The following is a 15,370-nucleotide window of genomic DNA, read 5'->3' as shown; positions in this document are numbered from 1 at the left end:
GTTTAAATGCCAATCGTTAGGAAATTTAATAACGAGTTCAGAAAGGTATGACAATCAATACTTTAAATCTGTATTTGCTTTGTTATAGCGAAAAAACGGGTTTTGTTTTTATTTTTGGAAATTCGGGATTTTAGTTTTTGACAAAATTGGAATTTTTTCTTTTGGTTTTTTTGCTGTAACTTGTCCAAAAATGGTCTTACATCAAAAATACATACTGTTTTGAACAGATAACAAAATTTGCTATAAATCCATAAAACTTTCCGTGTAATTTTAGAAAAATAAAATTTTCGCCAATTTTTAATTTGTTTATAAGGGGGTACCCCATGATTTTTTGCAAAAAATTAAAAATAAAAAAATTGTCAAGGTTTAAATGCCAATCGTTAGGAAATTAAATAACGAGTTCAGAAAGGTATGACAATCCATGCTTTGAATCAGTATTTGCCTTGGTTTAGCGAAAAAACTGCTCTGTTTTATCGAAAATTTGATTTTTCTTAGCGATTTTTGTGTTTTGCATACTTTATAGCTGTGTTGTTTTGATAGTTTATAATAAATTAGATTAGATCCGTAAAAACTATATATGAACTGTAACTAATCCATCCAATCTTTTGCTTCCTTTTTAGGCATCTACGATGTGCCCGGCGAACCGTCGGCCAAGGGCAAGGCCATGGGCCACCATGCGGGCGGATCCTTCACGGAGCCCGCCTCGGCGATCATCGCGCCCAGCAGCATCACGCACAAGGCGTCGCCGCAGCTGCAGCTGCGCACCAGGGAGCTGGACCCCTCGGCGGACACCGGCAAGGACACCCAGTTCCTGGTGGAGGAGGACAAGTCCGAGTGCTGATATCAAGCCCGTCAATCGGCTGCAGTTGCGATGGCCAGCTGTCGCCGGCAGCAGCAGCAGCAGAAGCAGCAGAAGCATCCGGAGAACAGCTATCCGCTGCAGACATAACACAGACTGGTCAAGCAAAGGAAGGAGCAGCAGCAGCAACATCAGCAGCAGGGACAGGGACGCTCTAGTAGTAAACATCACAAATCCTGGCAGGTAGCCACCGCTGGCAAGGTCACCACCAAGGTCTAGCCTTGACCCCAAAAGAAACCACACACCACCACCCACAGAGAGGAGGAATTTAACGAGAAGGAGGAGGAGGAGGCGGAGAAGGAGGTCCTCGGGGGCAGGGGACGGCAATAAAAACATATCCAAAAAATGAGAAACATATGCAACCCCCCACAAGAGAAAACCAACAAACTGTTGCGATTATTATTAAATAATTACTAAAAAAGAAAAAACAAAAACTATAAATGTACACAAAAAACACTAAACACACAGCAACTTTTGTAAAGCCAACTTTTGTAGCCTACTGTACTTTTTTTTTGTATTTTTGTGTGAAACTAAAGCTTTTTTTGCTAACCAAGATACTTTTGCGCAACAGGAGAATTGTAAAAAGCAAGCAAAAACGATAAGAACGATGAAAACGAAACAAAATTAAGGCAAAAAGTATATTTTTTTGAAAGCTAAATGACAATATTAACTATATATGTATGTAAATCGGACAAAACAAAATATCTATATGTATACACAAGGCAATTAGGGGATCCCAATCCCAGCTAGGATTTCTATATATTTTTCTAAAAAAACGTAACAAACAAAAAAAGCGAGCTAAAAACTATACAACAAATGATATATATGTGTGAAACTAAATGTATAACAGGCGAAAGAGAACACTTTTGTGCTAAAACTAAAACAAAACAAAAATCCAGGATAGAAACCGAGCATTCCCCGCACATGCATATATACATATGTCTATTTATGATAATTCTAATTTAATTATTTATTCAAACACACACAGACAGGACGCAGGAAAGTGCTAGATATCCAGAATCAGAATCCTGGCTTCTCGCTTCTTCGATTCAAAATTCGCAATACATTCCAAAAATGATTACAAAACGTGCAATCCCCTCCCCCAACCCCCCAAAAAACCCAACCGCCTACACTGTGCAACAAACAAAGAAAAGCGAAGCTTTTCCTTTCTCCCTTTATTTTGGTCATCGCGCAAGCCAATCTGCTTTTCTATTTTTTTTTCGTTTTGTGTGTGTAGTTGAAACTTGTCGCGCGTGTTTTTTTACACATCAACAATATAATATATATATATAAATATATAAATATTTTATTTTTTAATTATATCATCGATTTATGAATTGTATTATGATTTATGATTTATGATTTATCTTTCTCGTCGAAAGTCGTAATGTGTGTGCATTTTTTTCATTTTCGTTCTCTGTGCAAAATCTGTGCTTCCCTTCATTTAAGCGTGTTTTTAGCATAAATTTTAGTGAAAGATGAAAGAAACTAAAGCTGTATACGCCAATCGGGCCATATACAACGCTATATGTGAAGTTAATTGTATATTTAATGTCAAGCTACATAATGGATAACGAAAAACAAAACAAAAACAAAAACCAGAACATAATAAGAGTAAAACTACGAATGAAATGAAAAACTATTTGTTGAAAGAATAAACCTTTTTTTTATTATTATACATACGGGGGGAAAATTGTAAGATGAAGAAAACTAAAACATTCAATAAAGAAAAATCATAAAAAAATGTAAAAAAAAAAACAGTGCGCTTTCATCATGTTTTTCGTGGTAGTTGGTAATTATCTTAAGTTAAGCTACAAAGAGGTTTACTGGTTAGGTTTTTGTGTATCTATACATTAACACAATTTATAGTGGGAAGTGTGATTTATCCTATTCAATTTCATTTTGATTTGATAACCCTTTCGCAGCCTGAAATCCACCACTATTCACCTTTAAACGCCTTGATTTCAAGTCGGTTGCATTCACTGAATGCGTAGAAAAGCGTTTAAAGGCGACGTGGTAAATCAGGTGGCGGATAAGTACAAATCCTGTTCGAGCCAATTTCGTGTGAAAAAAATGTGTGTTTTAAATGTTAGTACACTTATTTATTTACTACTGGTTGTCCAATCGTATAGAAATTGAAAGTAACCCCCTATTTTCTCGCAGGACATCGATTCGCGTGCCGTTCTAATAAATAAGTTGCTACAATTGAGCGCTTAATGCTATGGACCTATCGACTCGGCAGCCGACTCCGCCGCAATGATGATTGAATGGGGCTTTCGGCGGCGTCAATCGCCGGTCGTAAACTGTTAGAGTAGGAGAATTGCTTAAGTCTTGGGCTGAGGCAGATACTCTCGTCGTCGTCATCGTCGATCTCTCGCTGCTGTCGGTGCTAATCTAACTTAACTAGGGCTCTTAGTTAGTTGCTGCTGCTGCTGTAGGCGCTGTGGCTGCGAATGTTTGGCTAGTCGCTCGTCTTCAGCCGCTTCACGGGTCCATCGCTGCCCTGCGAGTTCGAGTCCTCGGAGAAGGGCATGCTCGACACGAAGTCGGCGCCCTGGCTGTCGGACACGACGGAGAAACCTGCGGGAAGAGAGGGAGATTAGTTTTCTGATGGATTAATGAGAAATAAGGGAAATAAACATGAATTAGACAGAGTAAACATGTGTTTTGACGATCGAACTACGAATATCTGTTTATATAGTATGTAAACTAGGTGTTTAGAGGCGAATTGGTGACCTTACAACCTTTAATCAAGGTATCTGAAGGAAATCTAAGAAGTGGAGAAGTTATGTGACATAAAATGTACAATTTGGTGAAACCTAAAAGGTTATGAGTGCTCTAAGCTACATTAATAGGTGCTCTAAAACCTTAAATGAAGGGTTTTTAAGAATAATTAAGATGTGGAGAAGATATGTGACATAAAATCTACAATTTGTTGAAACCCAAAAGGTAACTAGGTGTCTTAAAACCTTTAATAAAGGGTTTTAAATGAAATTTAAGATGTGGAACAGATATGTGACATAAAATTGCCAATTGGATGATCTTAAAAGGTTCTAAAAAGGGCTCCTAGTCTGCATAGTGGTAGTTTTGAAGCCTAAAATCTTAATTTCTAGACCAAATCTTTCACATGGAGACCAAGTATCTGGTTTCTAGTGTCTATTTTCTATAATGGATGATCTTAAAAGGTTCTAAAAGAGCTTCTAGTCTGCATAGTGGTAGTTTTAAAGCTTAAAATCAAAAGATCCTAAACAAATCTTTGAAATAAAGACGCGGTATCTGGTTACTAGTGTCTAGTTTCCACAATGGATGATCTTAAAAGGTTCTAAAAGGACTCCTATAGTAGTTGTTTTAAAGCCTAAAATCTTAATTTATTAAACAAATCCTTTAAATGGAACTAGTATTTGGTTACTAGTATTTGGTTACTAGTGTCTAGTTTCCACAATGGATGACCTTAAAAGGTCCGAAAAGGGCTCCTAGACGGTACAGTAGCCGTTTTAAAGCCTAAAATCAGAAGATCCTAAACAAATCTTCCAAAAATAGACCCATTATCTGGTTACTAGTGTCTAGTTGCTACAGTAAATGACCCCCAAAAGTTCTTACAGGTGTTGGAGTCCTCGGCGGTGAGTCCCTGGTAGCTGGGCGTGATTTGGGGCGGCGTGGGCGTGCCCTTCTGCGAGTTCTCCTTGTCGCTCTTGCTGCCGCTGCCTCCGCCGCCGCCGCCGCCGCCGACGGGCGCCACGCCCCCCTGCGAGCCGGTGGGCGGACGGCGGTTGGCCGCAGAGTTCGGCGACGCCTCCAGCTTGGACTTCTTCTCGCTGGCCGAGGCGATGGGCACCCATTTGTAGATCTTCATCGTGGTGTCGCTGATGGTCACCCACTTCTTCTCCCAGTGGCGCACCTTGTCCACCGCCTGCATCACCCGCTTGATGTCATCCTTCGCCCGGCTGCGCGTCTCCGCCCGCACGCTTCGCGACATGTCTGCTTTTCCTCGGTTTTCCTCGCTTTCCTCGCTTTTCCTCTGCGGAAGTCGGCGTCTCGCGAAAAGCCGCCAAGTGTTTTCCGCGTTTCCCGGCTGTCCTGCGCTCGCTTCCTCCTCTCCGCTGCCCTCGAGTGCTGAATAATACTGTGTCCTGCGCGTTCGCTGGTCGCTGCGGCCCTTAAGTTCGCCAAAAGCTGGTTTTATTCGTTTTTTAAGGCAAAATTTGCAAATGGTTTTTATTTTACAATTTTACAACAACAAAAAGCAATCGATATGTGCAGGCGTGATGTCGACTCGTGCTATCGATAGGCGATGGGTGTGTGTACGTGCTAATGCTTGGTATTATTTCGGTATATACTACGTAACGCTGTAAATACTGAAAACAAATCACCCTGTGGGCCTGTTTTGCTCGAGTTTTTTGGCGCAAAACTTGAACTGATTTGAATTTGAACAAGGCAAACGAGATGCATAAGAAATTTGTTATTTAATTTATAATCAATTCCAACTCAACTCGAATCCACGCGGTATTTACTTTTATCAACATTGGAAGTGGTATATAAATACAGAAACTACCTGCGATATCGATATGTTTTTCTTTAAAATTGGTGATGAGCCGGTGTTACGTTTGCTTACGTTTTGACACTTATGTTTCTTGGTGATGGGACAAAAACATCGACTGTCGTCGGAAAACATAGATGCCGCTCTCCCTCTCTCCTCTTACTTAAAACTGACACTTAAGTTTGCTTACGTTACGTTTCCTGGTGATGGGACAAAAACATCGATTGCGGCAAAAAACATCGATGTTTTTGGAAATTTAAACATCGCAGCGATGAAAACATCGCCGTTTCTCCCACCACTACTCTGGTCATCACGAAACGAAATTATGCGTACGCTCCGCTTTTTTTTATTTATTTTTTCGTAATCCGAACGCCCGCCGCCCTGTGGGCCGAGAGAAAAATCGCACAAGACCGGAAAAGTGCCCAGTTAAATGTTCGCAGTGCGCCGTGCGGGAAAGAAAATTAACATGGAATTGCAGGCGACGCCGAAATAAAAAACAAAAAACGTTTCAGCAACAACGTGCGTGCGAGTGTGTGTGCCTGTGTGTGGTGTGTGTGTGCGGCAGAAGAAGAAGAAGCAGCGGAAAAGAGAACGAAGAAAGGTGGGGAAACACGAAAAAGGCGAATGAAAAATGAAAATTGTTGTATGAAAAACCAGGGAAAGTCAACGATCTTTTTTTGCTAGATTTTATTTCGGCTGGATATAAATTTCGAGCATGTGTGCGATTAGTACGGCTAACACTAATACAAGTACTAGCAGGCAGATCGAGAGGACTTTTGCGAAAAACCGAACTGAAAACAAGAATCGCTCTTTGGTGCGAGAGAGAAGGAGAGCAGAAGAGAGGGAGAAAGGCAAACAAATTGGAATAAATTATAGAAATTTAAAATAAAGTAAACAACTCGAGTGGCAGGAATTTGAAACCAAAGTAAACAGCGAAAGCGAGATATATTTTGAAATTTGGAGCACTTATTTCAATATTAAATTAAAATATAAAATTAGGAGTTTAAATTGAATGTTTGGGCTTTCATTCCGCGTGAAAATCTATTTTAATTTTATTTAGGTACCTATTTAAATTAAATGCGTGTGTGCGAGTGCATGTTTTTTTAGCAAATTCAAAATGTGACACTTTTTTTTCCAAGTGCAAAACCAAGTGATATCTATTTTTTTCAAAATGTGTGTGCCTAATCCGTTTTATTCGATTTCATTTTTGATTTCCCAAAATAGCAGCCGCTTCAAAAGCCAGAACTTTGAAAAGTCGAAGCTGAATTTTTCCCCGATTTCCCCGATTTTCCGTTTCCCGCGAATCTGAAAGCCGCGCTGCCGGCGTCGCTGCCTCTGCCGCCGTCGACGCCGCCGATCCCGTTTCACGCGTCGCCGCTTCGTCTCGCCGTCTCGCTCGTTTCCCGCCCCCCTCTCTCTCTGCCCCGCCCCCTCCCGCATGAAAATAAAAAACAAAAAAAACATACACAGAGAGAGAGAGAGATAGAAAGAGAGAAAGCCAAGCCAAGAAACGTCATCAAGCGGCAACAACAAATACAACAAAAGCAACATCATCGGCGGCAACAACAGCAAAACAACAACAGCAACCAAACGCATTTCATTGCCAAGAAAAAAAAACGGTCAACGACATTGCAACAACAAGCGAATCAACTACAACAACAACTAGAGGCATTGTAACATTGGCCGAGAGCAACAACAACAAAACAGCAATAAAGAGAGACTGCATCAACAACAACAACTGAAACCACAACAACAACAACCAGCGTACCAACAAATAGGAAAATAGGAAAATGCCCAAATGCGATGTGAAAACGCGCTACATTCCTGCGACTTTCGCCTGGATTGTACTGCTTTTAACCACATTTCTCTTCTTCTTCTATCCGTAAGTAGACTTTCACCATATATTTTTAACTAGCAATAATTTTCAAAAGAGATATAAACTCCCCACGACGAATTTGAAATTTTCTAGAATTTATGTACAGCTGTGTTCAAAAAAATACAACAAAGTAACAAAGTAAAACTGTTTAAAATATACATGCATATTTAAAATATGATATAATATTTAAGATTCGATTTTTGGGGGCCTAAATTAATTACGAGAATATCGGTGTATGACACTTCATAGTTGGATCATTATTTTCTTAGCTTTGGCCAAAATACAGATTTTTTAATTGAAAAATCAGGATTTTCGTTTTTGGCAAAAATATGACTTTTTAGTACAGTTTTTTTGCGATATCTTGGCCAAAAATGGTCCTATTTAAAAAGTACATACTGTTTTAAACAGCCAACGAGGTATTTAATTGATCCCTATCACTTTTCGGACTGATTTAAAAAAATAAAATTTTGGCCAATTCTCTGATTTTTTATAAGGGGTACCATCACAATTTTTTGCGAAAAATGGCCAAAAACTAAATTGTCCAGGTTTTAATGCAAATCGAATAGGAATTTTATTACGAGTTCAACGATATACGGCATTCCATGGTTGGATGATTATTTTCTTTGTTCTGGCCAAAATACAGATTTTTTTGGTGAAAAAATATCGTGTTTTTAGTAGTGTTTAAATTATTAAAAATATTAAAAATCTGTTGGGAATTCTACTACGAGTTCAACGAGATGCATATTTCCATTATTTACGAGACAGCTTTTGACTTTTGAGAAGCGAGAAACTAATTTGACAAATGAATATCCGTCACTTTGAATTTCGAAAACCCCCATTCAACGAAAGTTCCTCCATTGTTATAGAACTAGAGCAATCTGTAAGTGGAACTGCATACTGCTGCTACATGTAGTTTGTGTAGAGTTCGCGAGAAGTTCATGAATATTGGATGGGCCTAAGGCAATATTTACTGTAGCCACACACGCGCACTTTCGGAATGGAGTAGCGTAATCCAAGACGACCCTTCGGCCTTCGTCTGCCGCCCACTTATCCGCCAGCCAGCCCACCCCACCCCACTTTCCCACCCACATCTTTTGTAGTTTGTAGTTTTGTTGCTGCCACTTTATTTATTTTGCTCGCATTTTCGTGGATTATAACGACGGGCCGTAATGCATTATTATATGTGGGACAGCAGCTCGTTTTTATCCAGTCTGGCCCCCTATTCCCCCCCTCGATTTTCCTTGTCTTAGTCATCGCCATCTCGCAGTCGCCATTTTCCCGCCCGCATCCCCCTTTTTGGCACTCAATTTGCAGTTGCTCTCTGCGGTTTTTTCATGGCTTTTTTTCTCCTCGCAAATTGTTTTCATGTATTTTGGTCGTAAAAAGAAATTTTAGTTTTCAAAATGCCGGGGGGAAAATGGATCGAAAAATAAAAACTGACAGATTGTTTGCCTGTGCCATGAATTTATCTAGATAAGAAAAGGGAAATGTTTGCGACATTTATAAAATGAATGATTTTTATAAAATATTTTTAATATATCCCTTTCAATTATAATTGTAAAGAAATATTCTCTATAATTAAGTGAAAAATTTGTTTCTCAAGCTCTCAAAGCAAAAAAGGAAATACTTGTTAATATTGTAATTAAAAACAAAGCTAAATTATTCATTAATTTAAAATTGAGTTAATTTAGTAACAGACATCGTGATATCTCACATGGTATAAACACTTTTGTTTTTTCTTTTTTGGTTAACTTTTTTGGAGGCGACGAGAAGGCCAAGGGAGCAACAAATTTGCATAGCATGTGCACAATTAGCACATGAAACGAAACCAAAATAGCAATTAAGCAGTCAGTTTCAGACCCCCTCTTCCCCCCACTAACCAGACAATTTCCCCCAATTTTCCCTCTCACTTTTCCAGCTTCGTCCATTTAATGACGAATTCTCGTGGTCAATTGCAGCTGCAATTGCTACGCTTGGCATTTGGTCGTTTTTCATCAAATGCAAACCATTTTTCTAGCATTATCTGAGGACTTTTGGCTCTTCTTTTTCTTCACCTATTGTGGATTTGCAAGTACACATAAAGAAATGAAAACGAACTTTCTAAATATTTCCTCGAATTAATTAAACATTTTTCTTTCTTAGAACAAATTATTTTTGCTTAAAAACGGCCCCTTTAAATATATTTTTTAAATACACAATGCACAATTTCTCTCTGTGCACTTTTCTTGTACCTTTGTTCTTGTTTCGGCTTTTTCGGGTTTCCCTTTGTTACAGTTATCTATGCTGACTGCCGACTGGCTCTTTGTTTAAGTCTGGTGAGTAATTCACAGTCACAGGAGAAGAGCCACGCCCCTTGCCGCCTCACCCGCCTCCCCACACTTTTCCATTTTCACTTGACTCTTGCGGCGACACTTGAGTTTTGCACTCTGTTTGCCTCCCTTGTCGCCTAGTTTGGGAATTTGTTTATTTAATTAGGCCTTCCCTTTGTGCTTTGTTGTTATCTGGAGTTTTGGGCACGCGGCAGGCGTATTAAATATCGCCTAGGTTCAAAAACCAGCTTAGTCCAGCCGCAGCACACTCAGAGAAAAGTGGGCAAAGTAAGAAAAAAATATTTAAAATTTGTGGTATATTTTCTATTAGCTCGAGAAACAATTAATAACAAAAAACCTTTTTTTTTTTGTTGAAAAATAATTTTAAATTAGTTGACCGTTTTTCAGATATATTATAACCCCTAGTTTTAGCAGTGTACTTGAATAGTTTTCAGCTTTTGTTTGATTTGCCAGCGACGTCATCTGATATTCTGATATGGGGAGTGGTGTAGGAAATTCGGATAAGGAGGTTCGGGTCGGTTTGGCAAAAGTCCAATTACGGAATATATTTCATTATTGCTAGTTTTTCCCCTTTCGCCTGCCCTCGCTCTTTTATATATATGTATTTTGTTGAATTTTCCCACTCAATGCCACAGGTTGCCTTTGTTACAATCACCAAAAAAACAAAAACACAGAAAACTACGCTTGACAAAACAAACCGAATCGGGAAATAAAAAGAAAATTAAGTAAAACATGGCAGGGCACAAAACTGAAAAAAAGCAAGACCAAAACTGTTGCTACATAACAACCAAAAAAAAAAAAAACAAAAAAAAAACTGAAAAAGGGAGGCAACAACGATAAAAACTACGGCAACACAACTGCGTCACAACAACAGCTTGGACAATAGTTTTAGCCACCCACGCAACCCCAGAAAAACCACCCACCACCCACTTCCCCGCCCCTCATTGAAATTCTAGAAGCCGCACCACTCAGAGTGATGCTTATTCCTCGCTGTTTCGCTTTTTCTGTTTGCGTTTGCGTTTGCGCTTGTTTTTGTCGTTAAGTTTTCAAGCCCCTATGCTCCCCATATCATCCAATATCCACCCATCCACCCGTTTCGCACTTGGCACAACAGGATTTCTTGGACTTATAGCGCCGAATATGTTTATCTATACAAAAATGTTAAATTAAATGTTTACCCTACAAAAAATTTTTTTTTTTTAATTTTTAAAATATTTTTCCTATTTATGGCGAATAAATTAACTTATTAAATCAAACAAGAAACTAACTTTATTTGCCCAAAAGCCTTGCCAAAGATTTTCCAATGCCAAAAGCTAAACGATAAAGAAGAAGCTAGATGATAATTATAGGAAAATGGTTGAAGAAAAAAAAGCTTAGCGAAGGGGTTGCAGGTTGTGTTTGCCCAGTGAAAGTGACTTTAATTACACAATTTTCAAGTAATTAAATTTCCGTTTTGTTGCTCTGACAACTTTCATCAAAAGAAAATTCTCGCAGGTGGCGGAAAATGCGAGAAAAGTGTAGAATAGAGTGGGTGGAAAGTGGAAAGTGGCGGCCAGGGAAGAGATAAACTCGGTTTAGTCTTTCACGGAATATGTATTTAAATAAAATATGGTCAAAGGACGGAAATAGAAGGAGAAAAGTAACCGCTTTCGGTCAGTAAAGTTAAGCTTCGCAGAAGAAGAGCCTCTAGAAAACCCCAGCACTCGACCCAATTAAATGTTGTTTGTAATTTGTGTTAAAAGCATTTCAAGGACTACATTTATTTTTTTTTTCTGCCCCAAGTTTGCTTACTTGTAGAGCTCTTTTCCTCTGCTTCTTCTCGGTCCCAGCGGTCGCCGGGGTTTGATTTTCTTCATTTATTTTACTTATTGCTTATTACTGTCACTTACACTGAGCACCCCGAACTTCATCGAACGGAAACGTAAGCTTCTAGTGGTCAATTTGCGAGCTTCTCATAGAATCTTAAAATGTTAATTGGTTTAGCGTACAAAAAATACTCGAGTAAATATTTTCATAATAGTTTAGTTACAAACAAAAATGTTTTTGCTTGTCTTCCAGTGTATTTGGGCCATTTTCCTTAGATTCCCTCTATTTTTTCACTCGAATCCACTTGAGATATTCATTTGGTATTGCTTTTTTTTTCTCCTTGTGGGATTTTCGTCTGGGAACCCTCCCCCCAAAAACACTCGAACACCCACCCCTCATTTGGGACTTTCTGTGTATTTGTCCACTAATTATAATAAACAAAGTTTTTCTTTTCGCTAGCAATTAGGCGACACTTGTGATAAAGAAAACTCGGGATGGGGTATCATAGTATAGTGAGAAAATAATCACACGTTTCTTTAGATAAGACGGATTGTAATGGAAACACCATATCTTAAAAATGTATAGGTTTTTTTTGGAATTTACTCCTTAGATTTACTCTAATATCATCTTATAATAATATAATAATTTTAAAGTAATGACAGCAGGTGGTTCAAAGCAATTTACTGGGAAGGAACCCTAGCAATTGCCTCTTTCTTCGGATCGTTTAATTTTATGTTAATCATGTTTCAAGAACAAAAACCATTTCGCCCTGTCGCACGAGTGTTTCTATGTTGGTGTGTGTTGTTGTGTGTTCGTGTGTCTGTGTTTCCTCGCAGGTCGTGACCTGTGCCAGCAGCAGCCACGCCCACACGGACCACCCTCATCACAGGGCCGCCCACTTTTTGACTTTGATGCTGAATAAACGGCCTTGGCTTCTTTGATTTCGATTTTCCCCACCCGTTTGCCATCCGCCGCATGTTTAATGGCTTTTCAGCATTTTCCACGAGCGTTTTCTAATTGAATCGAATTTGTGGCAACCACGCGATATAAATTATACATAAATACCAACTTGATTGCAGCTGTGCTGCACCTGAGCCGCAGCACCCACTCATGTTTTACATGTGCACTGGGAGAAAAGGTGACTAGCAATTGTTTAGATTGTATGTGAAAAATATTATACACCTAAAAACTGTAGATCCATGAATTTGAAATATTTTTTAGGTGGAGTGGCTAAAGTTTCTTATATATTTTATTATATAGATATTTATTTACATACTTTTCTCTCTGTAAACCTACACATTTTGTCTTTTGACCTTCGGAGTTGCCCACAACAGCCAACAATATATGTTATAAATACCCCGCTGCCCCAACATATTCAATAACCTGGCTGAGCTTTCAAACGCACACTCCAATTAATACGTACAGTTTCATGTTTATAATCACTTTGAGGGATAATGTGTTTACCTTTGACATATAATCGGCCCGAACTTAATGCAATTACTAGCTAGTTGCATTTAATGTGTTGCCTTAGTTTCAAGGCATTAAGGCATTGAACTAACTTTTATAAGTCAATTTGTGGATAAGTTTTCATTTTCATTTTGGAAACTTATAAACACATTTATGGATATTAGACAGTGGAAGTTATTTACCTTTAGAATTTAGTTTATTTCCTTAATTCTTTCCCAAATATTTCCCCACCTTTTTCGCACTGGATTAATCACAACTTTCTGCCCAACAGCCGCAGAAATTTGATGAAAACTAATGACAAATAAAAGTCGCTGCAAGTTGAGTTCCTGGAAAAGATTTACCCACACATGACTGGGTTTATTTTCGTTTTTACTACTCTTTCAGTTTCAGTTTCCCTTTGTCTGCCGGACTCGAGTTACTTTTTGTTATGGCTTTGGATTAAATTTTTTTTTTTCATTTTTCGTCTGTCCAACTTGTTAATGAAAATAAATTTCTGACGCCGTCGTCGCCCTGATAAATAATAATAACAATAATAACAAAAGCATTTGCAGTTGTGTTGTTGATAATATCCGCCGGCCATTGCCATAAAAAGCAATGTGCAAAAAAGCAGCCGTGGCAAGAAAAGTACTATAGGGAAAAAGCAAAACTAAGCACAAACAAATGTCAGGGATGGGCAAAAAAAAAATAGAAAAAATAAAAATAAATAACAAAAAACGGCCAAGAAGAAGCTGCCAAACTAGAAGAAAAAGCAAATTCAGCGAGGTGAGCTGAGCCGGGTGCCATTGCCACGCCCCCTTGAACCACCGAACGCCCACAGCCACCCTCTTCCTGTTTTCCATTTTTACACTGCCTGCAAACTATGGCCATAGGCAGAGGCGTACCTAGTTTCGTGGCACAAGGGGGGCTTAGAAAAATGCAAAATAGTGCATAAAAAGTTCTTCTAATTTTCATCAAGACTTCTTATTACAAATTTTAATTTTTTAAAATATTTTTATATTTAAAAATTAGAAATAATGGTTCTTCTTATTTTTAACAAGACTTATTTTTCTTTTTAAAAATCAAAGGGGGTGTAGTTTAAACATAATTAAATAATTTTCTAAAATAAACATTATAAATATCTAAAATCCCCTTGACTACGCCACTGCTTTTTCATAAGTATGGGTGTCATTCGAATGCTGCTTGAAATTGCTGTTGTTCTTGTTGTTATGCCATTTCGTTATTGCCACCATTGTTGTTGTTCTTGGCCAAATCCTATCCTCAACCTAAGCCGGCAAAATGTTTAACTCTACACCTGCAAAAATTTTAAGAAATAATTGGAAAAAGCAGATAAACTTTAGCAGGGAAAATAGATTTTTTGTTTTTAATCTCTCTGTATTTTAGATGTACATAAGTAACTTGTGTATCACCAAAGTTCCTTATAAATCCCCTTCTTTGTTGCAGTGCAGGTTTAAAGAGCTCAAGAAAAGGTGCAAGCATTGCATCTCTTTCTACGTGACTTTGGACCTCTCTTTCTCTGGCGGCCTCCCCTTTGGGGAAATCGATAGAATTCAATTGGCAACGCTGCCTTTAACAATTACTCATTTGCAATAATGCCTGCAATAATGCTCTTAACCCTTTGTCGGCCAATGTCAATGACGCTGGCCCTTCGCTGTGGGCCTTTTCCGCTGTTTTTCTACTTTCGCCATGATTTATTCTGCCAATATGTACAGGCAAACCCGCATGAACTCCTAGTATATACGTTTCCCATTAAGTTCGATTTATTTCTCTCATGGCCAGGCAAATAGTCACGAAAAAAGCGTTAATTTTTTATCACTTAACTGTTTATTGAGCGGATTAAGTGGCAATCATGTTGACGGCTTTTTATTTTGTTTTCAGTCGAATAATTTCCTGTTGAATGCCTATTTCCGCTCCGATTCTTGCTCTTTATCTATTTATTCCCCCTTTTTTCTTTTCGTTTTTTTTTTTGAATATTAATTAAAATTTTTAATTAGGCACTTTTTCACGCAAAGTTTAAGAAACTTTTGGCAAAGCGAATGGCGCGAATACAAAGGAGAAGAGTTGTTGGGATGGGAAAATGTCAACATGGAAATCAGGGGAAAAACAAAGTGAAAATGTCGACATCGGAAGGGACAAGTGTATTTTTAGTTGGCAAACAAACGCACAAAATTTGTTTGCCACTCACACATATAACGTATACGTATGCACTCAAACATATTACGCATACGCCCTAGAGGCCATCCATCCAAATTTAATTTCACTCGGCCCCTCATAAATACGCACAAAATGCCCAAAAAAAAAACCGAAAAAAAAGCAAAAAAGAAAACATAAAAAGAAAACCAGATTAAAGAAGGCAAAAACTGTTGACTTCGGTGAAATGTTTTCAGCTTTCATAAGCAGAATATTCCAATTCGAGCCCAAAAGTCTGGGAATAAAAGGGGGAAACTCTTCGTATATGAGATCTGAGACTTAATCAATCAATCTTCTGCAATTTCACA

The 15,370-nt window shown here is 38.4% G+C and overlaps 3 protein-coding genes across 11 annotated transcripts in view; 2 read left to right on the top strand and 1 right to left on the bottom strand.

Moving 5' to 3' along the window:
- The window catches only part of mgl (low-density lipoprotein receptor-related protein megalin), a 148,543-nt gene extending 147,559 nt beyond the window's left edge, over positions 1-984 (top strand). For all 4 annotated transcript variants that reach the window (XM_070219215.1, XM_070219216.1, XM_044396282.2 and 1 more), the window contains exon 15: positions 621-984. In XM_070219215.1, coding sequence (XP_070075316.1) covers positions 621-841 — 221 coding nt within the window. In that variant the 3' untranslated portion in view covers positions 842-984. The remainder of the gene's footprint in view (positions 1-620) is intronic.
- A 753-nt stretch (positions 985-1,737) lies between these two features.
- BCL7-like (chromatin remodeling complex subunit BCL7B-like protein) lies at positions 1,738-5,129 on the bottom strand. Its single transcript, XM_017137773.3, has 2 exons — positions 4,460-5,129; positions 1,738-3,439 (listed from the first exon to the last, which is right to left on the bottom strand). Exons 1-2 carry the CDS (start codon positions 4,833-4,835, stop codon positions 3,321-3,323), a joined length of 495 nt encoding a protein of 164 aa, XP_016993262.2. The 5' UTR covers positions 4,836-5,129; the 3' UTR covers positions 1,738-3,320.
- A 554-nt stretch (positions 5,130-5,683) lies between these two features.
- The window catches only part of Zdhhc8 (zinc finger DHHC-type containing 8), a 32,306-nt gene continuing 22,619 nt past the window's right edge, over positions 5,684-15,370 (top strand). For all 6 annotated transcript variants that reach the window (XR_011419778.1, XR_011419777.1, XM_070219079.1 and 3 more), the window contains exons 1-2: positions 5,684-5,997; positions 6,621-7,278. Coding sequence is in view for 4 of the 6 variants with exons in the window: in XM_070219079.1 (XP_070075180.1) it covers positions 7,187-7,278 (92 nt within the window). In the remaining 2 variants the exon portion in view is untranslated. The remainder of the gene's footprint in view (positions 5,998-6,620; positions 7,279-15,370) is intronic.

Source organism: Drosophila takahashii, chromosome X (genome assembly GCF_030179915.1).
Source record: "Drosophila takahashii strain IR98-3 E-12201 chromosome X, DtakHiC1v2, whole genome shotgun sequence".
NCBI lineage: Eukaryota > Metazoa > Arthropoda > Insecta > Diptera > Drosophilidae > Drosophila > Drosophila takahashii.
This window is presented reverse-complemented; position numbering and strand designations above follow the sequence as displayed.